The 23,008-nt window shown below is 38.8% G+C and overlaps 1 protein-coding gene across 1 annotated transcript in view; it reads right to left on the minus strand.

Moving 5' to 3' along the window:
- Positions 1-212: 212 nt before the first annotated feature.
- The window catches only part of GLCCI1 (glucocorticoid induced 1), a 54,456-nt gene continuing 31,660 nt past the window's right edge, over positions 213-23,008 (minus strand). The window contains exons 4-8 of the mRNA XM_063452425.1: positions 22,255-22,365; positions 12,979-13,131; positions 11,844-12,057; positions 7,792-7,912; positions 213-2,854 (exon numbers count right to left, since the gene is read on the minus strand). Of these exons, the coding sequence (XP_063308495.1) occupies positions 2,500-2,854; positions 7,792-7,912; positions 11,844-12,057; positions 12,979-13,131; positions 22,255-22,365 (954 nt within the window). The 3' untranslated portion in view covers positions 213-2,499. The remainder of the gene's footprint in view (positions 2,855-7,791; positions 7,913-11,843; positions 12,058-12,978; positions 13,132-22,254; positions 22,366-23,008) is intronic.

Genomic DNA, 23,008 nt, shown 5'->3' on the forward strand with positions numbered 1-23,008 from the left:
TATCACACTCACCATTAATCCAACTTTGCTTCTTTGTGCTCAAACAGGCAGGAGGCTTAGCTGACACATTGGCAAGTTTAGGTGCTTTTTTTTTTTTAAATGTAAAAGCCATGTCTATTCGGTTATTACTTGTCCTTTACCAAATGAAATCCAGTCATGGAGCAAATATTTTATTTAAACAGTGCAATTCACATTAAATCACAGACAAGAGATTTGCATTTTACTAATAACTTTATTTAAATAAAGACACAAGAACTTCTATACTGAAAAAATACAAAACAAAAGCCACACAGGTCTTTTCTCTGAAGCAATGTTGTGTGGTAACTGGAATACTGTTCAGCACATTGGCTAGAAATAACAGTAATTATGTACAAATCTTTAATCGATATTTAACAAAATGTCTACTTTTTTCCTGAATACACTGAAGCTAAGGTTCTAGAACTTTTACAGAGTGTTTGGATTTGTTTCCTTCTACAACCTTGATTGATCACACAGAATAAGCAGACAAGAAAATGTGCACAGATACATTTTATATCTAGTTTCACATAGAAAAGGAGGACAATTTATCAATGTAATCGTTTCAGAATATGTAGGAATGTCATTTTAACCCTTAATCGGTCATGGTACAATTCTAGGAATCAAAATGTAAGTATTGGGAATACTGTACTGAATCTCAACATGAAAAAAATATAACCAGAGTTGTACTTCAATATTTCCACGTATCTATCCACAGTTATCGTGTGATTAATTTAAAGGTTTTTATTTTATTTCTTACACAGACCTGAGATATGTTGCAATTAGTGCCATTTTCTGCAGTGTTTCTAAATACTGTATGAACTGGCTTTAGCAAAGTAGAAACACACAAAGAAAAAGAATAATTTGCTACTTTCGCCTAAAGACTTATAAAAATATAAATAGAAAAAAAAAAATTAAATATTTTATTCTCCACCTAGGATCATACGCTGTAATTTCTAGTCAAACAATGTGCGACAGTGAAATAAAATATAAAACACACATAATGGGCAAGGCAACATTTTACAGGGAGATAGATCACTGTGCATATATCACAAACTAAATATTGTGTGAATGGGATCAATTATTCTGTACATTGACAACTGCAATTAATGCCAATTCTCAGAAATTTGGTACGGGTCATGGCATAGCCATAATGAACCAACACTGACAGAATAAAACAAACATGTACAGAACAGGGTATGTATTATCAGACAGTAGCAAAGTTTACACATCGCAGCACGAACTATAAAAATAGAGACCACCACTAGGGTGCTTTTGTGACATTTTGATTAGCAAGAGTTCATTGTATTGCTTGTGCCATTTATCAAAACGCCTAATTTGTAAAAAAAAAAAAAAAAAAAAAAAAAAAAGAAAAGTACATTTAAATAAAAACAGCTGTACAAGTCAGCTTTAAAAAAAAAATTTAAAAAAATGAAACACTAAAGAAACTAGGCATTAACTTGGTTTTCAGCTTACAAGGGACTTTTTTACACTATTTAAAGAGGAAACATTGGTTGAGCAGGAGATCCAAATAAATAGCCAGTGGCCCTTGTAGGAAACTTTATACATCTGACAAGCACTGAAAAGTGTGTGTACATGTACTAGAACTTTGCAGTAGCCAAGAGTCTTCAAGACCATTCTGGAAAGAAAATAAATACAAAGAACTATGACATTTGAATTACAAGGTTTGCTGGTTCCTCTAGATGAGCAGTGTCTAGAACGTTCCACCTGGATAGGACTCCAAGATGGTGGAATGCCGCAAGGGAAAAAAAAAATAAAAAAATAATATGTGCATATAATAGAATCTCGCAACTCAATTTTGAGCTTCTTTTAAGCAGTAAGGATTGATAATTCCAATGTGGTTTACATTCCAAGTTACCTGAGTTTTATAACTTCGAAAGAAGTACCTGAAAGCTAGGCCTTAGGACGGGCACTGTGCAATTGATGTGGCCGTTGAGTTTATTTTTGCATTACATATTTGTATCACTTTAGTATCAGAGGTGCCTGTAATGGAGTCCATATCAGACTACTCATTCACCTAACTGACTAGAGATGTCAGACATCTAGCTCAATTGTAAACACAATCCTGAAGTACAGTATTCTCCATAGAACACAACACAGCAAGACAATTCTCGGCGTAGACAGGCTTTGATTTGCTGATAGAGCTTATGATTACTGTAAAGTTTGAGCACACGGAAAGCAGATTTACCTGTTCAGACATACTTTGAAATGCATAGTCCACACTGAAATAGATTAAATAATACCGGTGCGAGTTTTGCACAAATTATCACTACTCAAGAGAAAAGAAAAACCACCAAAAAAAAAAAAAAAAAAGTAAGGTCCAAGATAAACATTGGCATATAGAATAATTTGCTCTAAGCAGTATTATTTTTTTGTTAATTAGGGTTTACCAATCCACATGCAAAAGTTTTGTAACATGGATTCAAGTCAGCTTGTTGAAACAGAGACCTGCTCTGTCAGGAATTAAAGTACATGGTTAGGATTAGGAGAAGATGATGAAACCTGATCTTCAGTCAGCTGTTCCACCACAAGCTGTAGGTCTTGGGACGATACACGGCCATTGGTCTCGCAGTTGTCTATGCTGGTGGCGTTTTCTGACAGAGAGGAGGAAGAGACCTGAGATGAAAGGTGTTCAATGGTCACACTGCTCACACCTGAGCTTTGAACATTATTTGGAAGGTTCTTGAGCGTTAGATCAGAAGCAGGCAACAGGGGACCTAAGAGTTTCACAGGGCAGAAAGCTGATCCTGTGGGAATAAAATTAACCTTGTTTTTGTCGGGGCATGAAAAGAGAGCGGGAGAGGCTGGTTGACGTGTCCTGGAAAGCAGAGGGGGAAAAAAGAAAGAAAAAAAAGAGTTTCATAGTTAAGACTGTATATAAATCTAAAACAGTTTAATAATTTGTAATGCAAGAAACACTGATCATGTTTAATATGGCTGTAATGGTAATGAAAGATGGGAGGATATTCTTCCCTCTGGCAAACATCTTCCATAACCGCAAAGGTGTGGGAAGGATGCACACATTAAATAACATTTTCATGGTCACCAGACTGTTACTGCTAAATTGTTTAGCACAAAAACAAATCACATACAGATCTATAATGTTAAAGGAAATGTGAAATTCTAATATCTAACATCTAATATTTCAATATTATAGAAGTTTGGAACATGAGGGAAATTTCAGGTTAAAATTCTGTTTTGGTGGCAGTTAGATGGGTGATAAAAAACAAAACAAAAAAAAAAAACACACAAACTGGCTCAGATTAGGCATAAATGAGTCTAAAGTCTACTTAAAGGGACAACGTAGGCATTGAAAAGGATTAACCAATAGAAATGGTTAGAGTCAGGAGTCCCCTGGTGCAATCTTTCCATCGAGCAATAAATTGTCTATATTATCTAAACCAGAGTCCCCAGCAACCTATCCCCTCTGTGCTGCTTGGGCTAATGACAAGCAGCCTGAGCAGATATGGCTGGCTGAGCGTGTCAGACTGCTTTTAGCTTATCACAGTGCCCATTGCATGTATGAAACAAAGACTAGAAGGAAATGTTTAATCTGTGCCTTAGCCACACCTCCAGTAGAGGCCGGACTGTGGGCATACATCGAATTTCCTTCAGTGTTAACGGGAGACTGTAGGCACCCAGACCACTTCAGCTCATTGAAGTGGTCTAGGTGCCAACTCCCATCACCCTTAACCCTAAAATGGTAATTACAGTTTTGATAAAACTGCAATAACTGCTAGGGTTAACTCCTCCTCTAGTGGCTGAGGTCTTCAGGCTTCTTAGACGACTATACATGAGGACTTCCAGCATCGCTGGAATACGTATAGGAAGGCATTGAATAATGCTGTCCTATGGGGAGATCCTAATGCAAGCACGGCAGAGCTGAGCCACCGCCGAGGGACATCAGAGCTGGACCCAGGTAAGTGACTAAAGGGTTTATGAAACCCTTCAGTGCCGCGTGAGGGGGTCTTGACAGAGAAAAAGTTTGTTTTCCTGGCACTATAGTTCCCCTTTAAAAAGTTATCGTGCCTGGAAATCTCTGAATCTGGCCATCCTTTCAGTGTTAGCCATTTCATCTCACTGAGTTTGAAAATGCTTTCTTTGTACCACAGTGTCTCTTTGAAGGAGTACAGTAACCTCGGAACGGTTTTTAATGTAATAATCCTTTCTTCAAGTTTTGAAAGGAGAGCATTTATTAAATATTTTCATTTAGGTTTTTGTTGTGATCGAACATGACAATCTCATACTAATGAAATAAATGCCAAACATCAAATCACAATTAGATTTCCGATAAAACACTAGCATTGCAGATTATTTTTTTGTGTTGCAAGATAAGCCAATATTGGTTTTCAAAGAAACCGAACACTTGCTAGCAGTGGGCAATATTCATTAATTTTTGTTCAAATCTATATATTAAGGAACAGTTAACTTTATGTTGGGGTAGTTCTTTCTTACTCAATTCACTAAAGGCTAAAAGTGTTCAGTGAGGGGAGATGTGCTGCGGAAGCAAGTGGAAAGAAAGCTACATCCATTTCAAGACAATTCTGCACCGTTACTCTCTCAAGATGCCATCATTCACCTTTCTTTTCTTGCATGTGTTCAATGATCAGAAGGAGATATTTAACAAACATAAAATGAAGGCAAATTATCAAACATGGTCATTCCTCCCAATATGACCATGTTTCAAAGGGTAGGCCAAGCAGACATAAGAGGACTGCTTGCATAGACAAAAATTCATGCCATTTCTAGAAACCTGGTTACAAAATGTATATTTAGAATGTGTAGAATTGCCACAAAAAAGAATACTGTTGAGGGATTCATTAACTGCCACTACTTTGCCCTCAGATGGCTTCAGTCTTTCACATTACGTCCCTATGCTTTGCTGTAGACATTAAAGGGACACCATATTTGCCTACAAATTTTAGCTTAATAAAGCAGGTTTGATGTATAGATCATGCTCAAGCAGTCTCACTGCCATTTAGGAGTTAAATCGCTTTTGTTTCTGTTCATGCAGCCCTAGCTACACCTCCCCTGGCTGTGACTGACACAGCCTGTTAAGAAAAAAAAAAGGTTCCATTTTCATTCACATGTAAATTGAACTTTAATTTATTATATTCTCTTGCGACCCATTTTTTTCTCTCCACAAGTTTAAGGGATAATCCAGACGTGGACCCCTTGCTCACGGTGCCTAGGGAGATATCAGCTATGCCTCACTGATGATGCCTTACAAGGCTGAAACGATCGTCTGGGGTTGCTGTGTCTCTCGTGCAGAGGGAACTTGCTGGCATTTCGGATCTGGACTGCCCGTATGGGTGGGACCAGTCTGAGATGTTTCAGAGAAGTTCTCTCTGTAATGGCACAAGATGAGCAAAAAACAGCTTGAGAACTGAGCGGTGACCGACCGAAGGGCAGGCTATTTCAGTTGCTGCCCGTTCTCAGTATTCTCTTGCGACCCATTTTTTTCTCTGAACTTTAATTTAGAATGCATTGTCTGCTCTGCTAATAGCTTGCTAGACCTTGCAGGAGCCTCCAGTGTGTGATTAAACAGAATGTTCAATAAAAGAAGTGTAAACTTTAAATAGCTTTTTACAGGAAGTGTTTAGGAAGGCTGTGTAAGTCACATGCAGGGAGGTGTGACTAGAGCTGTATAAACAAAGTGATTTAACTCCTAAATGACTGAATTGAACAGTGAAGCTGCAGGGGCATGATCTATACACAAAACTGCTTCATTAAGCTAAAGTTGTTTTGGTGACTATAGCGTCCTTTTTAAATCTACAGCATTCTACCATTTAGAATCCGTAACATTGTATATCATGGCATAAGAAACTAGACACATTTCAAATGTCAATGGAAGTTACTAGAAATAGGATTAAAGTATTAGGACGTTAGAATTATGCACATCTCCCCTTCACCCCAAATTGGTTCAAATGACCATTAATATGTCAATACATCAGGGTGAAAGAGTAATTGCAACTATTCGTTTCAGACTCCACAAAGAGTGAAACTGCATGCAGGGAAATGGTCTAGATAGCAATGCTAGTACTAAACTGATTGAGAGCGAGACTTTGATATTAGTAAAAATCAGGTCATCTTTCACTAATGGTCTCCCAAGCCCTGATTTACATTCAAAATACATTTAACCCATTTATCAATTAACGCAAAGTGTCACCCTCACTATACTATGGTTAGCTATGGGGATGCGTGAAGATCAGTTGACCAGTCTCCTCAGCCCTCAAACTGTCTGAACTCTCCTGCCAAAAATAATTCATTGAAAATAGCATTACACAGTAATTAAAGTGTTGGCCAAGTGCACTTTAATCCATTAGGTAACCCAGGGCCTTTCATGATTAAGTGTGACTCTCACAGAGTAATGTACCAGGATATTTGGACAAAAAAAAGGTACATGTGTGGGCATAGTTAAAGGATCACTAAAGTGTTCGGAAAACAGTTCTCTATTCCCAACCCTATAGTGCCCGTCCCTATTTGTAGTCCGGTCTCCCCCTCCGTAATTAAATTTTTAAAAATATATAAAAAAAAAGTGTTTTTTTTGTAAGTACCCTTTTCAAGCACAAAGAGTTCCATTGTGCTGCTCACCTCAGCCACTAGAGGTTAACTAAACCCAGCAATATAAACATTGCAGTTTCTTTATATAAAACACAAAACAAAAAAAAAAACACAATGTTCTACTTTGCAGGGTTAGGACGACCGGTACACTGCACCCAGACCACATCATTAAGCTAAAATGGTCTAGGTGACTATAGGGTTCCTTTAATGAGGAAGAGGAAAATCATGGTTGAACAAACACACCTCAAAATGTGGTATAGTATTGGTCCTTCAGGCATGGACATCGCAAGTTATACAATATAGCAGTCTGCTCATTGAAAAGAGGTGTGCAACATGTCTCAGATTAGCAAAGTTCAAAATGGTTTAGACTACTATTTTAAACACATGTAGAATAAATTGAAAGTCATGTTTTAGCAGGGATGTTGAGAAATTGTGACGTTTGTAATAAAGACGTCCATGCTGATTTCAATGACCGGAAATTACCAAATCACCCAGTGGTTAACATCATGCACATTAGTGCAATCAGCTCTGTTTTTAGAGAACAGTTCTTTTTAAAAAAAAGAAAAAAAAAAATTCGGAAAACTTGACTGCTTTGAAGAATACAATGGAGGAGATGTATAAACCATTAACCATGAGCCCCTGATTCCTATTTTTGCTTCTGCACAGTGTATACCAAGGTCTGAACTGACATTTTTTCATCCACTCAATACTAATAAATTGAAAGTTGTCCTCACTTGTTCGTTCTAAAAAGCATCCAGATTGAGTAATGTATTTCCTGTATATTCTACCTACAACAGAAGTAGGTGTGAATATTTGTGCACATTTATACATCTCCCCCAGCGTAGGCCAGCAACATACAACTTTATTGAAATGTGGCTGAAGAACAGATTGAGCAGCATTAACATTGCAACCAGCATGGCTAACGCATTGAGGAGAAATCAGTCAAGGAAAAGTGCTATTATACCTTTTCCTTTTTGTACATACATTGACCATTTGCTTCCCCTATAGAGAACATACTGAAGCTTACTGTAAACATTGGAAGCAAACAGAAGGAGTGCAGCAGTTTGGTAGACTCTTTGTCTGTAGCTGCACATCAGCTGGACTTGTCTACGTAATCATTAAAAGGCTGAACACGGAAGAAAGACTTTAGTGCTTAGCAGCCACCAGCCGACAAAAAGATACATTACTTACGACATTTCCTCAAAGACCTTCACTCGTTCACATCCCTCTGGGGGCTCTCGTTTGAACATGTAGCTGTTGTTTGGTTTGGGAGATGAGGCATACTTGGGCAGCGGTGAGCTACTCCCACTGTCTGAAAATTTAAAGCAGCGATATTACTAGTGATTGAGAGCCAAGAGTTGAGAGACTGGTCTTCCAAATAATCAGAGTTTCATGTAACTACAGCTGAAAAATAAAAAAAAATTATGCTCTATCTTGGTATTCAAGAAGAAGGAATGTTTGGCTAAGCTTTCTATGAGTAAAGCAAAGCAGAAGCAAAAACAAGCAAAGCACATGTATAGTATTCTTCATGCAGAAACAGAGTGCGTGTATACACAATGTCCACAGCAGAGAACGTTTTGGGTCACACCATGGAGTTCATTTACACGGATCTGAAACCATTTAGGCCAAAAAAAGAAAAGTTGAAAACGTTTCCAACCATCAATTCTACTATTCTGGCTTAAATGTTTTTCTTTTATTGATTTTTTTTCTCAGTACACCAGATTATAGTACAGATAACCCTATAATGAGGTTTTCTCTGTACATTATTATTTTTAAGCAGTTGACTTGGATCCCACAAACTGTTCCATAGGGTTTGCAAAAAAGAAACCATTTCCTGCCAGAGGCTTAGCAAAATTCAAATGTTGGCCAAATCAGACAAGACTATTTAGATAATTGGGTTTTCCGCTAGAATAAATTCTTAAATTAAAGTGTGTTTCAAATTTTAGGCAAAAATAACCAATCTGTGTCCCACGGCTGTATAATTAAACTGAAACATTTTGTTCCAAAATTAGCTAGTCACTTTGACTTACACTTTAATGAATAACCTGATTAAACGAATTTAGCTACTATTTTCAGCACATACACACTGAAACCACACGTATTCATATTAAGTCTCCAACCAGAGACACTATTTTTCATCTGTACTGACTTAATAGTTCATGTTACACCGGACAAGTCCCAAGGAGACTGCAATCACACTTTTAGTGTATGTTGGAACAAATATTGGATTCTCTAAAGACAAAACAAAGATCGGAATGTAATAGAAACACTATACAAGTATGTGGCAACAATTAGGCTGGTCAATTGTCTTGTTGGTATGGCAGTCAAGGTGTGGAACAAAAGTGGTTAAGGTGTTGGTCTGAATACACAAACATTTGTGGTTCCTATTTCAGACGTTCGTAACAATGGAGAAAATGTTTAGTTTATGGTGCAAATGTTGAATGTAAATAGCATCATAAAAACTTACTGACCACAATACTGATATAAAGTATTAAACTAGGACGAGTACATTAAAGGGACAATTGGCACCAAGGCAGCTACATCTTAAACATTAATGTTGTGGTGCATCGATGCATTCTCTTTTCTCGAACAAGAGTTTACAATTGTCTGAGACCATGCCTCTACTGTGTCAGCCTCGCAGTTACAAGAGGAATTTATTTAAGATCTTTGATTTTCACAGGGCTTCACATTTGGAATCATCACATACAGCATGGCACCGCTGAATGCGTTCAATGCTGCTCACATTTGACTGGCACAAGAATACATTTCCTGGTGGATTAAGAACAAGAAGCTGAAGAAAGAAATTGGTGACAATCGTGGGGGACAGCTTTAGGCAAGTAGAACTTCTGCTGCATCCCTGGGCCACTGCACTCCATGCAGCAATGTCACCATCTGTAAAATCTGCAAAGACCTCCAAAAGAGAGAGCAGATTTAAAGTGTCTTGACCGCATGGAAAATTACAGTTTTCGTGCCAGCTAATCTTTGCTTTAAAGAAGGATAAAAAAAAAAAAAAAAAAAAAAGGAACCACCTGCTGCTTTGAGCAACCACACCCAAGGTGATCCAGGGCAAAATTGAGTTACCCATTGCTCATACAGCTTACTTACAGCACTCAAATTAAGCACTGCACACATGCACGGGATTAAGTGTGGCTGAATTTCCATAGTCAATCATGACTTGATCACCAGATATTCCACCACTAAGAGGAGACTTGTGCATGTACACCTTAATTGTGTAAGAAAACAATAGGTAGTATTAACGGCCTTAAAGAATCTAGCTTTACAATTGCAATGTCTGACTATTTTTGCTTAACAACGGAAACACAATTGGGCATATTACATTTAAGATTTTTGTAACACATTCATTGCAAAGTGATGCATCAACCAAGATTATGCACAGAATAAAGATCCCCATCTGCAGCATATTAAAGAATGAACACATACAATCACTGGTTTATAGCTAATTTGCAGTAAGAGTACTCAGTCCAGATCGCAAATTGGTAAAAATGCTGTTAGGATGCAATGAAAAAGACACTACATATTAGGTAGTTACAAACTATAGAAAACAAAGCAGCACTATCACTGAATTTCTTCATATGGTTCGGGACTATGATGAAGAAAATAAGTAAATCTTATACAGACTGCATAATTCTAGTACAATCAGCAGATATACATACAAAGCAGACTAAAATATTTTGCCAAATTTTAAAGGGACACTATAGTCACCAGAGCAACTACAGCTTATTGCATTTGCTCTGTTGAGTAGAATCATTCTCTTCAGGCTTTTTGCTGTAAATGCTGAAGTTTTCAGAGAAAATGCAGTGTTTACATTACAGCCTAGTGATAACCCCACTGGCCACTCCTTAGATGGCTGCTAGAGGTGTTTCCTGGGCCAGTGCTGCAGAGTAAGCAGCACTGCCATTCAGTGTCTCCAACCTCTGCATGCAGACACAGGATTTCCTCCTAGAGATGCATTGATTCAATTAATCTCTATGAGGAGATGCTGATTGGACAGGGCTGTGTTTTACGTGTGCTGGCCCCTCATCGGCCTACTTGACAGTCTCAGCCAATCCTATGGGGAAGTACGGTGATTGGCTCAGACCAGCACTTCTGATGATGACAGCAGACAGAGGCAATAAACAGGTAAACAGGGGCAGAGCCAGGAGCTGCAGACTTAAATACAAGTAAGATTTTACTATATTTAGGTGGGCTACATGGTGGTTTTAACACTATAGGGTCAGGAATACATGTTTGAGATGTGGTTAAAGGAGCACTATAGGGTCAGGAATACAGCCAAAGCTTTAGCTATTACATCCGGTCATGTTCCAAAAGCCATCGCTCATTATTGCTGATGGGAACAAATTGTCCATGTGCAAGAAAATCAATGGAGTCTCAACGCTGCAAAGATTTACTCCACTCCAGCCAATCTTAGCTTTGTGTGCCGTAATCACATGCAGATCTTCAGTTTATCCACTATGGAAACTAGATTAAAAAAGTTTTTTTGTAAACATTCTGGAACGCTATAGCTCATCGACCATACACGCATGCTTTAGCTTCCATTCTGTTAGCGTGTATCAGGAGCTGAGCAGCTGTTAGCCCAAGAAACTCTTCCTAGCTACTTGGACAGCTCTTGCTTCTTTACCCCCCTTCATTCCGATTCAATCATGCTTTGGATAGCTCTACATCTTTCAAAAAAGCAGGTAATTTGCAAGACTGTCTAGATCAGGCATAGGCAACCTTCTGCACTCCAGATGTTTTGGACTACAACTACCATGATGCTTTGCCAGCATTATGTGGGATGTAGTCCACAACATCTGGAGTGCCGAAGGCTGCCTATCCCTGGCCTAGACATTCCATCCACAAAAACGATCTTCAATGATGCATGGTATAAGGCTCTGTTGCAGTCTTACTAAAGAGTAAGCTATTCACAAAGCATGGAAGGGTTGTGTGTGTGGACCAAGATAAGAATGAAGGGGGAAAAAAAATACATTTTTCAAGCCAGGAGATATACCCGCCACGTTTAGCATAAAATGTCCATATTTGATCATCTCAACATAAGTCCGTGTCTAGTGATTAACCACATTGCTCTGGAAGCAACTTATGGAAGATGTTTGGAAGCAGTAAGAACAAAAACAAAAAGCATGGCAAATGAAATGAGAAGAAATGTACACACACTCACACTGAACACGTCACAACAATAAAAATTAAATAATGTAAAACTGCAATTTCAACTGGTATAAGCTTACCTTTGTCACGGTCGTAAAGCAAGTCATCTGTTGAGCATGGACTTCCCTCCTGTGACCCCGGGGGACAAGAAGGGGAAACACAAGGAGAATGGTTGCTGCTGCAACTGCTGCTCCTCTCTTGGACAGAGGGAGTCTGTGTGTCAATGCTGCGAGTGCTACTGCTACGATAAGTGGAAGGCAATGGTGCTCTACGTCCATCGGGAATTTCTGAGGACTGCAATGAGAATGTTTATACATAGCTTTACAAAGCTGCATCACTTTTACCACCTGTTAGCAGATACTGTTTGAAAAGGTTATTAACCCCAGTCGTGTGTGCCATGAGCCCACAAGGCTTATTGCAGCAAGTAACTTAAAGCCTTACTAGTAGCATAAACCTTGTAAGCCCTGATACACAATATATAGAGTGAGAAAGTGTGGGCTGCTTTTGCAATATTAATGTAGTGATGGTAAAGATTAGATGCAAAAGATGGCAAGACTACCAGGGAGGGTATCTGCAATAAGGAGCTTTTAAGTAAAACTTTTCACACAAACGTGACAGGATATGCCTTGGGGGGGGGGGGGGGGGGGGGCAATTTTTTGTCTGAAGTGTAGTATGGAACATGTACAATTCGAGTCATAGTCATATATTATAAAATACATTTAATAGATTGAGATATCAGCGTTTAGGTAGCTTGAACCATTGTAGCCAGAGATCCCAGTTTTTGTTTTTTTATATATCTTTTTGTCTAGCACCCAGTGCAGACCAATGAATTTCTTTCAATGACTGATCTGACGGACTCTACCCACCAAATCCACTGTTCCCTGCTGGACATCGTACTGAGTTTTCAAATATATTGGAATGAGTGCTGCTGGGTGTGTACAATCTGTGATATGTTATTTTAGTGAAGTTGTGAGGCACTGAAACAGGCACAGTTTTAAATAGAGATTCTAAAGGATGGACTTTTTTTTTTTTTTAAATTAGGTTTATCCTGCTCATTAAGGAGAAGTGGGTCACATTCCACTTTTTCAGACCAGAATTCTCCTGTAAGTCTCCTATAGCAGAGGGATATAATTCGTTTCATACAAATTTAGTGGTGCTCTTAAAAAGGTAATTCCAAAATGTATATTAAGACCAAAATGTATATTAAGACCATACCTTTATTCCATCATCTTTTTCACTAGATTCCTTAATGAAGACTTTTTCAAGTTCAGGACTTATTCCTTCAACATTACATGGAGTTCTTGAACCTACAGATTTTGGAACGGAGATACTCGCAGTGGGCATGGGGATGGATCTGGATACTGAAGTCTGCAACAAAAAGCACAATGCAAAATTACCTTTCTACTTTAAAGGAAATTGGGGAGAGGGAAATATGTATGTGCATGCACACACAATCTTTAAAATTTTACACGACAGAGCACCCTTCACGAACCCAATAACAATAAAAAACAAATCGTAATTATTTCAAGCAGTTTACAAATGGAGGGCAGACACAACTGGAACAATTAAGAGTGGGTTGAGAAAAATAAATAAAGTTAAAACTAAGTGTAGACAATGCCATAGGTCCATTCAAGGGCTGTGGTCTACAGAGAATTCTAAACATCAAGTCTAGACACAATCTGCCATGGACATCCTACTGCTGCCTGGTTTGTTTGGAAGGCCTCATGCTATTATTGGCATACTTACAATGGGACGTATTTGATAAGATTTTGGAAAGAATTATTTTTTTTCTTCAACTATAAAACATGTTATTTTAGTTTACTGCACAACTACCTCTTTAATCTCATTCAGAAATTCCACTGAATTTGGGTAGACGTGTATCTGTAGCAAAGATATTTAAATAAGCTGTGGCGTATTTTCAAATGATTAATCATATGTGCCTCAGATGCCAAGGTTGCTACTATAATAAAAATACACAGATGTCAGTTTAAAAATAAAACAGACCAGACAGAGTGAAAGTAAACAAATTAAAAATCATAAAAAAAAAAAAAAAAAAAAAGCCTAATAGTCTGTCCCTGGGGCCTCCACATGGTCAAATTCATAAGCTTGAAGAATGCCTCAATTCCTATTTTAGCATGGTTTGCAATATTCCAAGTGTATGGCTCTATACGCCTCCGTACAGATCCTTTCGCCACTAGCTGCACCGAGACAAGTTTGAAGCTCAAGGTGAACACATTCTGACATAACACACTTGTACTCTCTGAAAAGAGTAGCAAACACCACTTTTGACATGATAGACAATCATCTGAAGAGATAACTTTAGAACAAAAACACCAAAATGAGTATATTTTTTAAAAAGCAGAAAAAAAGGCAACTATTGCACTGATAAAATATATGGTTGTTCATTTGATCAATATTAAAGGGACATTATAGGCACCAAAAGAACTTTAAGTTAATGAATCAGTGTTGGTGTATAGATCATGCAGTCTCACTGCTCTGCCATTTTAGGTGATACGTTACTTAGTTTATACAGCCCTAGTCACACCTCCCTCCTGTATGTGACCTACACAGTCCTCCTAAACACTTCCTGTAAAGAGATCCAATGTTTAAAAACTATTTATTGCACATTCTGTTTAATTTAGAATGTATTATCTCCTGCTCTGTAAATAGCCTTCTAGAACCATCAGGAGCCTCCTGTGTGATTAATAGTAGATTAGCCCCTTAAGGACTGAGCCAAATGTACACGTTTTGATAAAGATAAAATGTAAACAGAACTTTGAATTTGACTATGTCTGTTCAACCGTAATTCACCTCTTTCATATTAAGTGCACCCACACTTATTATACATCATTTTATTCAGGAGAAATAGGGCTTTCATTTAACATCAAATATTTAGCTATGAAACAATGTAATATGAATAAAATAAAATAAAAAAAACTGAGAAACTAAAATTTTTTTTTTTTTTAGTTCTGCATGACATTTTACCGGTGAATGTCATAATGCGGTTTGCTTTTACTGCAATAAAATACACATTTGTTTCCAGCGATGTCACACGTGTAAAACAATACCCCCTTATGTACATGTTTTATGGCGTTTTGGGAAGTTACAAGGTCAAATATAGCATGTTACATTTTTCAGTTTCTTTTCACATTGAAATTCGCCAGATTGGTTACGTTGCCTTTGAGACCGTATGGTAGCCCAGGAATGAGAATTACCCCCATGATGGCATACCATTTGCAAAAGAAGACAACCCAAGGTATTGCAAGTTGGGTATGTCCAGTCTTTTTTAGTAGCCACTTGGTCAAACACTGGCCAAAAGTTAGCATTAATATTGGTGTGTGAAAAATGCAAAAAACTAATTTGAACGCCAATTTTGGCCAGTGTTTGTGACTATGTGGCTACTAAAAAAAAGACTGGACACAGCCCATTTGCAATATCTTGGGTTGTCTACTTTTGCAAATGGTATCATGGGGGTAATTCTCATTCCTGGGCTACCATATGGTTTCAAAGGCAACATAACAAATCTGGCGAATTTCAATGTGAAAAAAACTGAAAGACAAGCCTTATATTTGACTAAAACACCATAAAACCTGTACATGAAGGGTACTGTTATACTCGGGACACTTCGCTGAACACAAATATTAGTGTTTCAAAACTGTAAAATGTATCACAACAATTATATAGTCATTGTAAGTGACGTGTGTGAAAAAACGCAAAATAGTCACTTTCATTGATGATATCATCGTTGTAATCTAGTTTACGGTTTTAAAACACCAATATTTGTGTTCAGCGACGTCTCCAGAGTAAAACAATACCCCCCATGTACAGGTTTTATGGTGTCTTAGAAAGTTAATTGTAATTAATACAATTAATTATGTCAAATTACGTAAATATATGCACAGACTTAAAATAAAATTATAGATTTTTTTTTAAATTCTTTATTTTTTGTGCACATAAACACAGTAGCAGACAATGCCACAACAGCTCTCATCCGCCGAAATGTTAACAATCAGAAACGTAGGTAGCACTATTAAACAGTGCACATTTTGTATTTATATTTGGTTAGGTGGTCTAGAAGGTCGACACTGTGACCCTATGTGGGTGTGTGGTCTCCGCTATGGTCCTCGTGAGTATAGGTCCCCTAGGGTGTCTCCACCTGCCTGTCAGGTGAGTGTCTGAGCGTTGGATTAAGGACGCCTGTATGCTGGCATGGGGGTGGTTATATGTACGGTGAATATGCGAGATAAATGGCAATCTAGCGGACTCAGTGTGGAGGCCCCTATCTTCGCGAATTTCTCATGTCTCGTGCGTGAGGTTATCATGTAGTATATGCTAGTGCCGTTTAGCCATCAGTAGGGCCCCGTAGGGGGAAGGCTATCGTGAATTATGCAAGCAGTCAGCCTAATTTGCACCATGAAATTAATACAAAGATAGAACATAATAGAAAAAAAAAAAAAGGGAAGGAGGAAAGTAAAACAGTAACATCAACTTTAGTATAAGGTATAGCAGTCCCAAGGTGTGTTGGCCACGTTCGTCATGGGCAACGGAGCAGATTGTTCTCCCGAGTCAGGTGCCCTACAGCATTTCAGGTGGTACCCCTGGCAAGCGATGGTCTCTGGGACTCCCTCGGAGTGAATTCCGGAATATTTGCAGGGTTTAGCCCGGACAGTCCTGCACCTGGTGACGGTGCTGCTGGTATGATTCCCGCTGCGGTCAGGATAGATTCTAGGTCTTCATAGTTTTGAGCCTTGTGGGTGGTCCCATCATGAGTGAAGGACACTGCTCGCGGTGTTCCCCAGCGGTAAGGGGTCTCTCTGTTCCGGAGATGCTGTAGGAGCGGCTGAAGTGATTTCCTCCAGGTAAGTGTATTCCTGGTAAGGTCCGGGAAGAGTTTTAGTTCTGTGCCCTCGAACAGCAAGAGAGTTTTCCCCTTTATCGCGGCCTGGAGGGAAGTTTTATCTGTCAGCGACTGGAAACGTAGTATCAGGTCCGCAGTTGCGTTTGCAGGAGCCCGTGCTGACTTCGGAATGCGGAAAAATCCATCCAGCTTTATGGATTTAGCCTGTTTTGGGGGTAATAGGGTCCCGAGGAAGCGCCAAATATAATGGGGTAGTTCCGTGAGAGCGACTGTGTCCGGTATTCCCCGGATTTTTACATTATATCGCCTTCTTTGGTCCTCTAGGGCATCCAGTCGGTCGGTAGTGGTGCCTTGCCGTGCTTCCAAATCCAGCACTCTTAGTTCCAGCTTAGTGAGTCTGGTGTCCTGTGTACTCGAGCAGGCTTCAAGTTTGACAATTTTGGCCGCCGCGCCTTCTATGGCCTCCTTAAAGTAGGCCATGTCGGCCGCCAGGCCCTTGCGTAGCTCCGCCAGCATTTCTTTTATTTGGTCCGCGGTGACCGGGTCCCCGGTTGGTTTTATGTTGCGGTCCAGTGCAGGTCTGAAGGAGGCTCCTTCCATTAGGTCTGCGGTGTAGTCCTCCGAGGGAGGAATATGAGAAGTCATCCGTCGGTGCCATTTTGGGCCATGCGGCCTGTTGTGAGTTCCGCAGCATGTCTCCAATATCCCTGCCGAGGGAGCCTTTGTCAGCCTTCACTTTTTTAGTTTTTCGGCCTGTTGTTGGTAGTGCAGTATGTGGGTTCTGTGGGTTCCGATTCCCTTGTATAGGGTATAGTTAAGGTTCGTGAGAGCCGGAGCTCCAGGAGATGCGACTGCTCCGTTGCTCTGCTAGCTCCGCAAAATTATAGATTTTTAATTATGTTTAGGTATAGTGATATATACATATATATTCTACAGTCAGCGCTTATAGTAGTTTTCCCCTTAATAAAAAGAAAAAAGCAATATGATATATACTTTTTATTAAGGAGAAAACTACTTTAACCCCTTAAGGACCAAACGTCTGGAATAAAAGGGAATCATGACATGTCACATGTTAAACGGGGTTAAACGCTGACACTTTGTAGAATATTTGTGTTTGAAGGTTTATAGGAATCACGTTTCATGTGCTTAGCAGCTTTTACTCCACTAGTTGACAGATAGCCAGCCAAAGTAGGTTGCTGCACGCTCAGTCTTTAAATAAAAAAAAATTAACTTATTCCATTGTCTTAAAAACTGGATCAACGTTTCAATCCTCCTCAAGGACTTTCATCAGGATCATAAATGATGAATCAGGATCATAAATGATGAATCAGGATCATATGATCCTGATTCAAGTCTTTGAGGAGGACTGAAACGTTGATCCAGTTTTTAAGATAATGGAATAAAAGTTAATTTTTTTATTTAAAGACAGAGTGCAGCCACCTACTTTTGCAATTTGGGTATTGGAGCCCTGGCAGTGCACCCGGCCACGGAATTTTGTAGCCTGTGTGCAAGGTAGTGTGTGTATGTATATCTCAAAATACAGATAGAATGAAATTACACATATATTTATTTTTAATGACAGACATATATATAAAAATATATATAAAATCCAAGTATATATTTTAAAAACAGTTTTACCTTTATTTAACTTTCTACAGGCAGCAGGGGGACTACCGGTCATTCCCGGCACTCCCCTGCTGGCACTGCTATGGACGGCTATTCCGCCCATGTGATCGTGAGGTTCTCGCGATCACATGGCCAAGGAGGGCCAGATCGGCAGCAGGGGGGGGGGGGGAGGGGGGGGACACCCTCAGATGCCAGGTAAGCCCCCCCATCGCGATCGCCAGTGTGGGATCGCCGGCAAGTGGCCAGGACGTGGACGCCTGCTGTCCTTAAGGTTTTAAAGAATTGTCAGATAATTATACGCTCAGCAGTGAACGGTGGCGTTATTGTGATTATGGACTACACATATTATGCAAACGAAATGAGGGGACAACTATCAGATCAGAACACCTACCAACCGTTGGAACGGGACCCCACCAGAGATATTCAAAATAAAATTGAGGAAACATTGTCTATGGGGTTGAGAACAGGCTATAGAGATTTCAAAGGAATCCATGTTTAAAATGGAATGAGGCAAAAATGTGAGTCTTTGTTAAACTAATTTGCATATGCCCGCCCAGAATTCTTTGCGGTAGTAACCTCACTGCAAATGTGTCATTTTTGTTGGAAAAGTAAGTAAGTCTTATGGCTTGACTGGTGTGCAGATTTTTGTTTAACATTGCATTAACTATCCACAGACTTCAAGTGGAAGGGGTTTTCAAACACATTTTTTCCCCACCATCTATCTAAATCAAAGTCCATCCATCCAGCTCTATATTAGAGAGATAATGAGCAATGCAGAGGAGACAAAGATTAGTGTCACTTTAACACACACAAAGCTCCCCTAGTGACTGTACAGCTATTGATAAGACCTGGACTAAATGGCAATTTGCCAAGCACACAGCTGTATTATCAGGTGATGGGTGCGTCTTAAGTGTCTTTTGCATTTCAAATTACACACATGTTTATAATGCAAGTGAATAAACTTCCATGACTAGCCCATTCTAAAAAGGGAAGCTTAAAGGGACACTATAGTCACCAGAACTAGGAACCTAAAATGTGAATTTACGCCTATATTGTCAGGGATACAGGTTTGTGTTTATATTTATATCAAAATAAGATATAAAGTTGAATCAAGCAAAAAGATAAGGCCTTTTACAAGAGCTCAACTTTTTTCCCTTTGACAATTCTTACTTTGGCAAAAAAAATACACACACTTTTTTAATAAAGGCTGGGATTTGCAATTTTTAGAATAACCACAAAATGTGAAGTACAGCAATCCCCTTGAAGTAGATAACAGATAATCCATGCACTGTGCTGGTGTAATTAACAGTGCACGCAAAGATACTTTTTAAGAAGTCACCAGTAACTGTCTATATAACCACTTTTGCAGCATGAAACTATTGGAAGCCATTTCTGCCCATCACAACTCCCCATTTTAGCAACACCTTGTGACCGGTGATACAGCCAACCACTGTCGATATTTCTATGGACACCTCCCTGAACACACAAAGCAAGATTTAGTAAAAAGTAGGAATTAAAAAAAAAAAAAAAAAAAAAAAATTAGCAGCATTAGAGGAAGTCAATTTAAATAGGATTATTGCTCAGTTATTTTTAAGAAAGATGAATTTTCCAAATTAACAACCCCCCCCCACCCCCCATACCTCTCAAACCAGAGAGCGGGAACTGGGACAAAACCAGAAAAGTATAGATTTTTCAGAGATAAAGATCAGAGTATTGAAACATAAATAACAATTTTTAAAAAGTCATGGTTTCTGAGAGCAGAAAAACAATGGTAATTGTTATTAGTATTTGCCAAATTTAAAACTGTAGACACAATGGACAAAGTGATTCTTAAATACTGCAGACAAGTTAGAACTTGTCTATATGAAATAAAATAATGTAACCAGTCATATGGTCAACTGTTAAAAAACAAGGCAAGAAATGTTTAACTTCCACCTAACCAGTTTACATAATCTCACTCACCTTGGGTGTAGAACATCAGAATTTCATGTTTTAGCTGTCTGCAAAATACCCAGTTACACAATGATAGGCCAACACAAACTTCACACACACAAGGAGGTTTTGTTTGCAAAGCAGGAAACCACACTTCACTATGAAAACTGTTAAACCGAAAATGTTTTGTTAACTAAAAACATAGCCTATCACACTGATGAATCCTTTATTAAAATAAATATAAATAGTGTGTGTTGGATAAACATTCAGATTCACAGACATTGAACAATATTTGAAGAAAGACCACACAATTTAAGCAGAACACTCTCCTTTAAGAGACTGTCATGGTATGGATGGATCCCTTTTCTAAAAGCTGAAGCACCAGTGCATCCCTTCCACCCCGTAACCTTTTTTGGACCCATGACAGACTTCACTTACTGCTATTGATGTATTACAGGTACCTCTGGGACTCCTCTCCGCCATCTTTTTTTTTTTTTACATTTTTAATTTTTAAGATGGCTGCACCTGGAAATCAAATAATTTCAACATATCTGGGTATGTGCATCAAATCATGCACATCAGCAGTTCATGGATGACATTATTGGGGACATAACACATTGCTGGAGGGATGAAAGAACACATATTCGGGGTCAAGAGAAGTTGACAAAAGCTGTGAAGCTTGAATAGAGCTCCATCCTTTCTAAATGTTCTGGTCCTACACAAGTTAAAATGACCATAACTAGGGACACCTCCAAACATTACAACCACAAATAAAATAAAATTCACTGTTTTAGATATAAAGCCTTGGGTGGCATATGTACAGAGCATCTAGAAGACAAATTATCGATACGTAGCCAGGCTTCAGACACTTAAAGGGACACTCAAAGGGACACTCTAGTCTCCAGAACAGCTACAGCTTAAGGTTTTGGTTCCTACAGTCAGTCCCTGCAGTATTTTCAATGTAAACACTGCAGCCTAGTAACACCTCTAGTGGAAGTCACTCAGACGGCCACTAGAGGTGCTTCCTTGTCCAGGTCTTGGGAAGTTTAATGGAAGGTTAATGCAAAACCTGCATGAGGGATCTCTGGAGACTGTGCAGGTTGGCAAAGACCTGGTAGTATTCATATCATTTTTTTATTTTTATTTTTATTTATTTAAATCTACATAACATTTCATTGTATCTACAAATAAAAAATAAAAAAAATCATCTTGATTGCACTTTATCATGAAGAAAGCAACAGCCCTGACCAACTCCAATTTGACTTGTGGAGCTTTAAATTTGGATTAAGTTTAGCTTTATTACAAATAAATTAATCTAGATAATCTAAAAAAGTAGTTCTCTGCCATCTCTAATGCGGTCAATAGTCCGTAAATGACAGGGACACTAAGCAGCGTACCCACTACACCTCATCGTAGTTGTTCTGGTGAAAGACGACTTTAGGGGCTTTTTGAAAATAAAAAAGGCAGAAGTCTTCAAAGCACAATAATTAAACAGTAAATAAGCCTTTTGGTTTAAAAAACAAAACAAAAGTTACGCACTTGGAGATGTATGGGAAACTATGCACCATGGCTTGCTCATTTTTTGCTAAAAATAAATAAATTAAATCTTAAAATTGATTATAGCGTAATATATGGGTTGTTATTTTCATTCTAGGTTCCTGTACACCTGTATTTGTGTGTATTTCAGTTATAAGCAAGTGTATGCAAGGAAACAGAGGAGACCTCCTCCGTATATTATCTTGATTAAGTCGGATATGCAAATGGCCCTGGATTTTTGTAATGGTTAAAAGATAGACTAAAACCAGCTTGAGATCTGAGCGGGGACGCACCAAAGGGCAGGCAATTTGAGCTGTTCTCAGTACCCTCTTGCACCTCGTTTTCCCCATGTTATCAAACAATCCTCAGTTTATCTGTTTACCCTGAGATAATGCCAGAGCCCCACAACCACCATGGCAGGGTGTAGTGGTTATGGTGCTTGGCATGTTCCTTTAAGAAATTGAGACTTAAAAAAAAAATCTGACAATGGTCATCCCAAACTGGCCAAGAAGTAAAATGAATTAAAGAACGGTAGTTACCTGGGAATGACTGGCGTGGTTACCCTGGAGAGGAGGCAGCTGACCATCTTTCTCTTTGACATGACGATTGCTGTTCTTTGTGCGCTGGAGCTGCTGACGGAGCTTGGCAATCTAAGTAAAAAAAAAAAAAAAAAAAATTCTGCACAAAATTGTTAAATTAAGGCTCCAGGTATACAAAGCGTCTCCTAAACAGGCGCTCAACTAGCAGTCTCATTTGACTTCAGTCTCCTAAACAGAACCTCTCATTTATGCACTATACAACCTTTGCTAAAAGAAGGCTCCTAGTTTGTCATCCGGCTTTAAAAAAAAAAAAAAAAAAGCCTGCCATACTGGGGGACAGAGCCCTAAGACACTTTACACTATAATCCTTGCAATGATGTGTAAAGGCCATTTTGCTTAGGAAGGTCCTTTTAGTTTGAAGACCAAAAGACTATTTCTGTGTTAGTAGGTCTAACTTTAGCCCTTAGGCACGGTCATCTGTTAGAATCTTACTTACTGTATATTGTGGTGGAATATAAGTGAATTTAAAATGCAAGCGCAAGATATACACTAGACAAATAAGGACTACCACAACAAGAGGACAGTCTTAAATTAGAGGGCCAAACGTTTAAAAATAATATCAGGAAGTATTACTTTACTGAGAGGGTAGCGGATGCATGGAATAGCCTTCCAGCTGAAGTGGTAGAGGTTAACACAGTAAAGGCATTTAAGCATGCGTGGGATAGGCATAAGGCTATCCTAAACTATAAGATAA

Source organism: Pelobates fuscus, chromosome 4 (genome assembly GCF_036172605.1).
Source record: "Pelobates fuscus isolate aPelFus1 chromosome 4, aPelFus1.pri, whole genome shotgun sequence".
Lineage (NCBI taxonomy): Eukaryota > Metazoa > Chordata > Amphibia > Anura > Pelobatidae > Pelobates > Pelobates fuscus.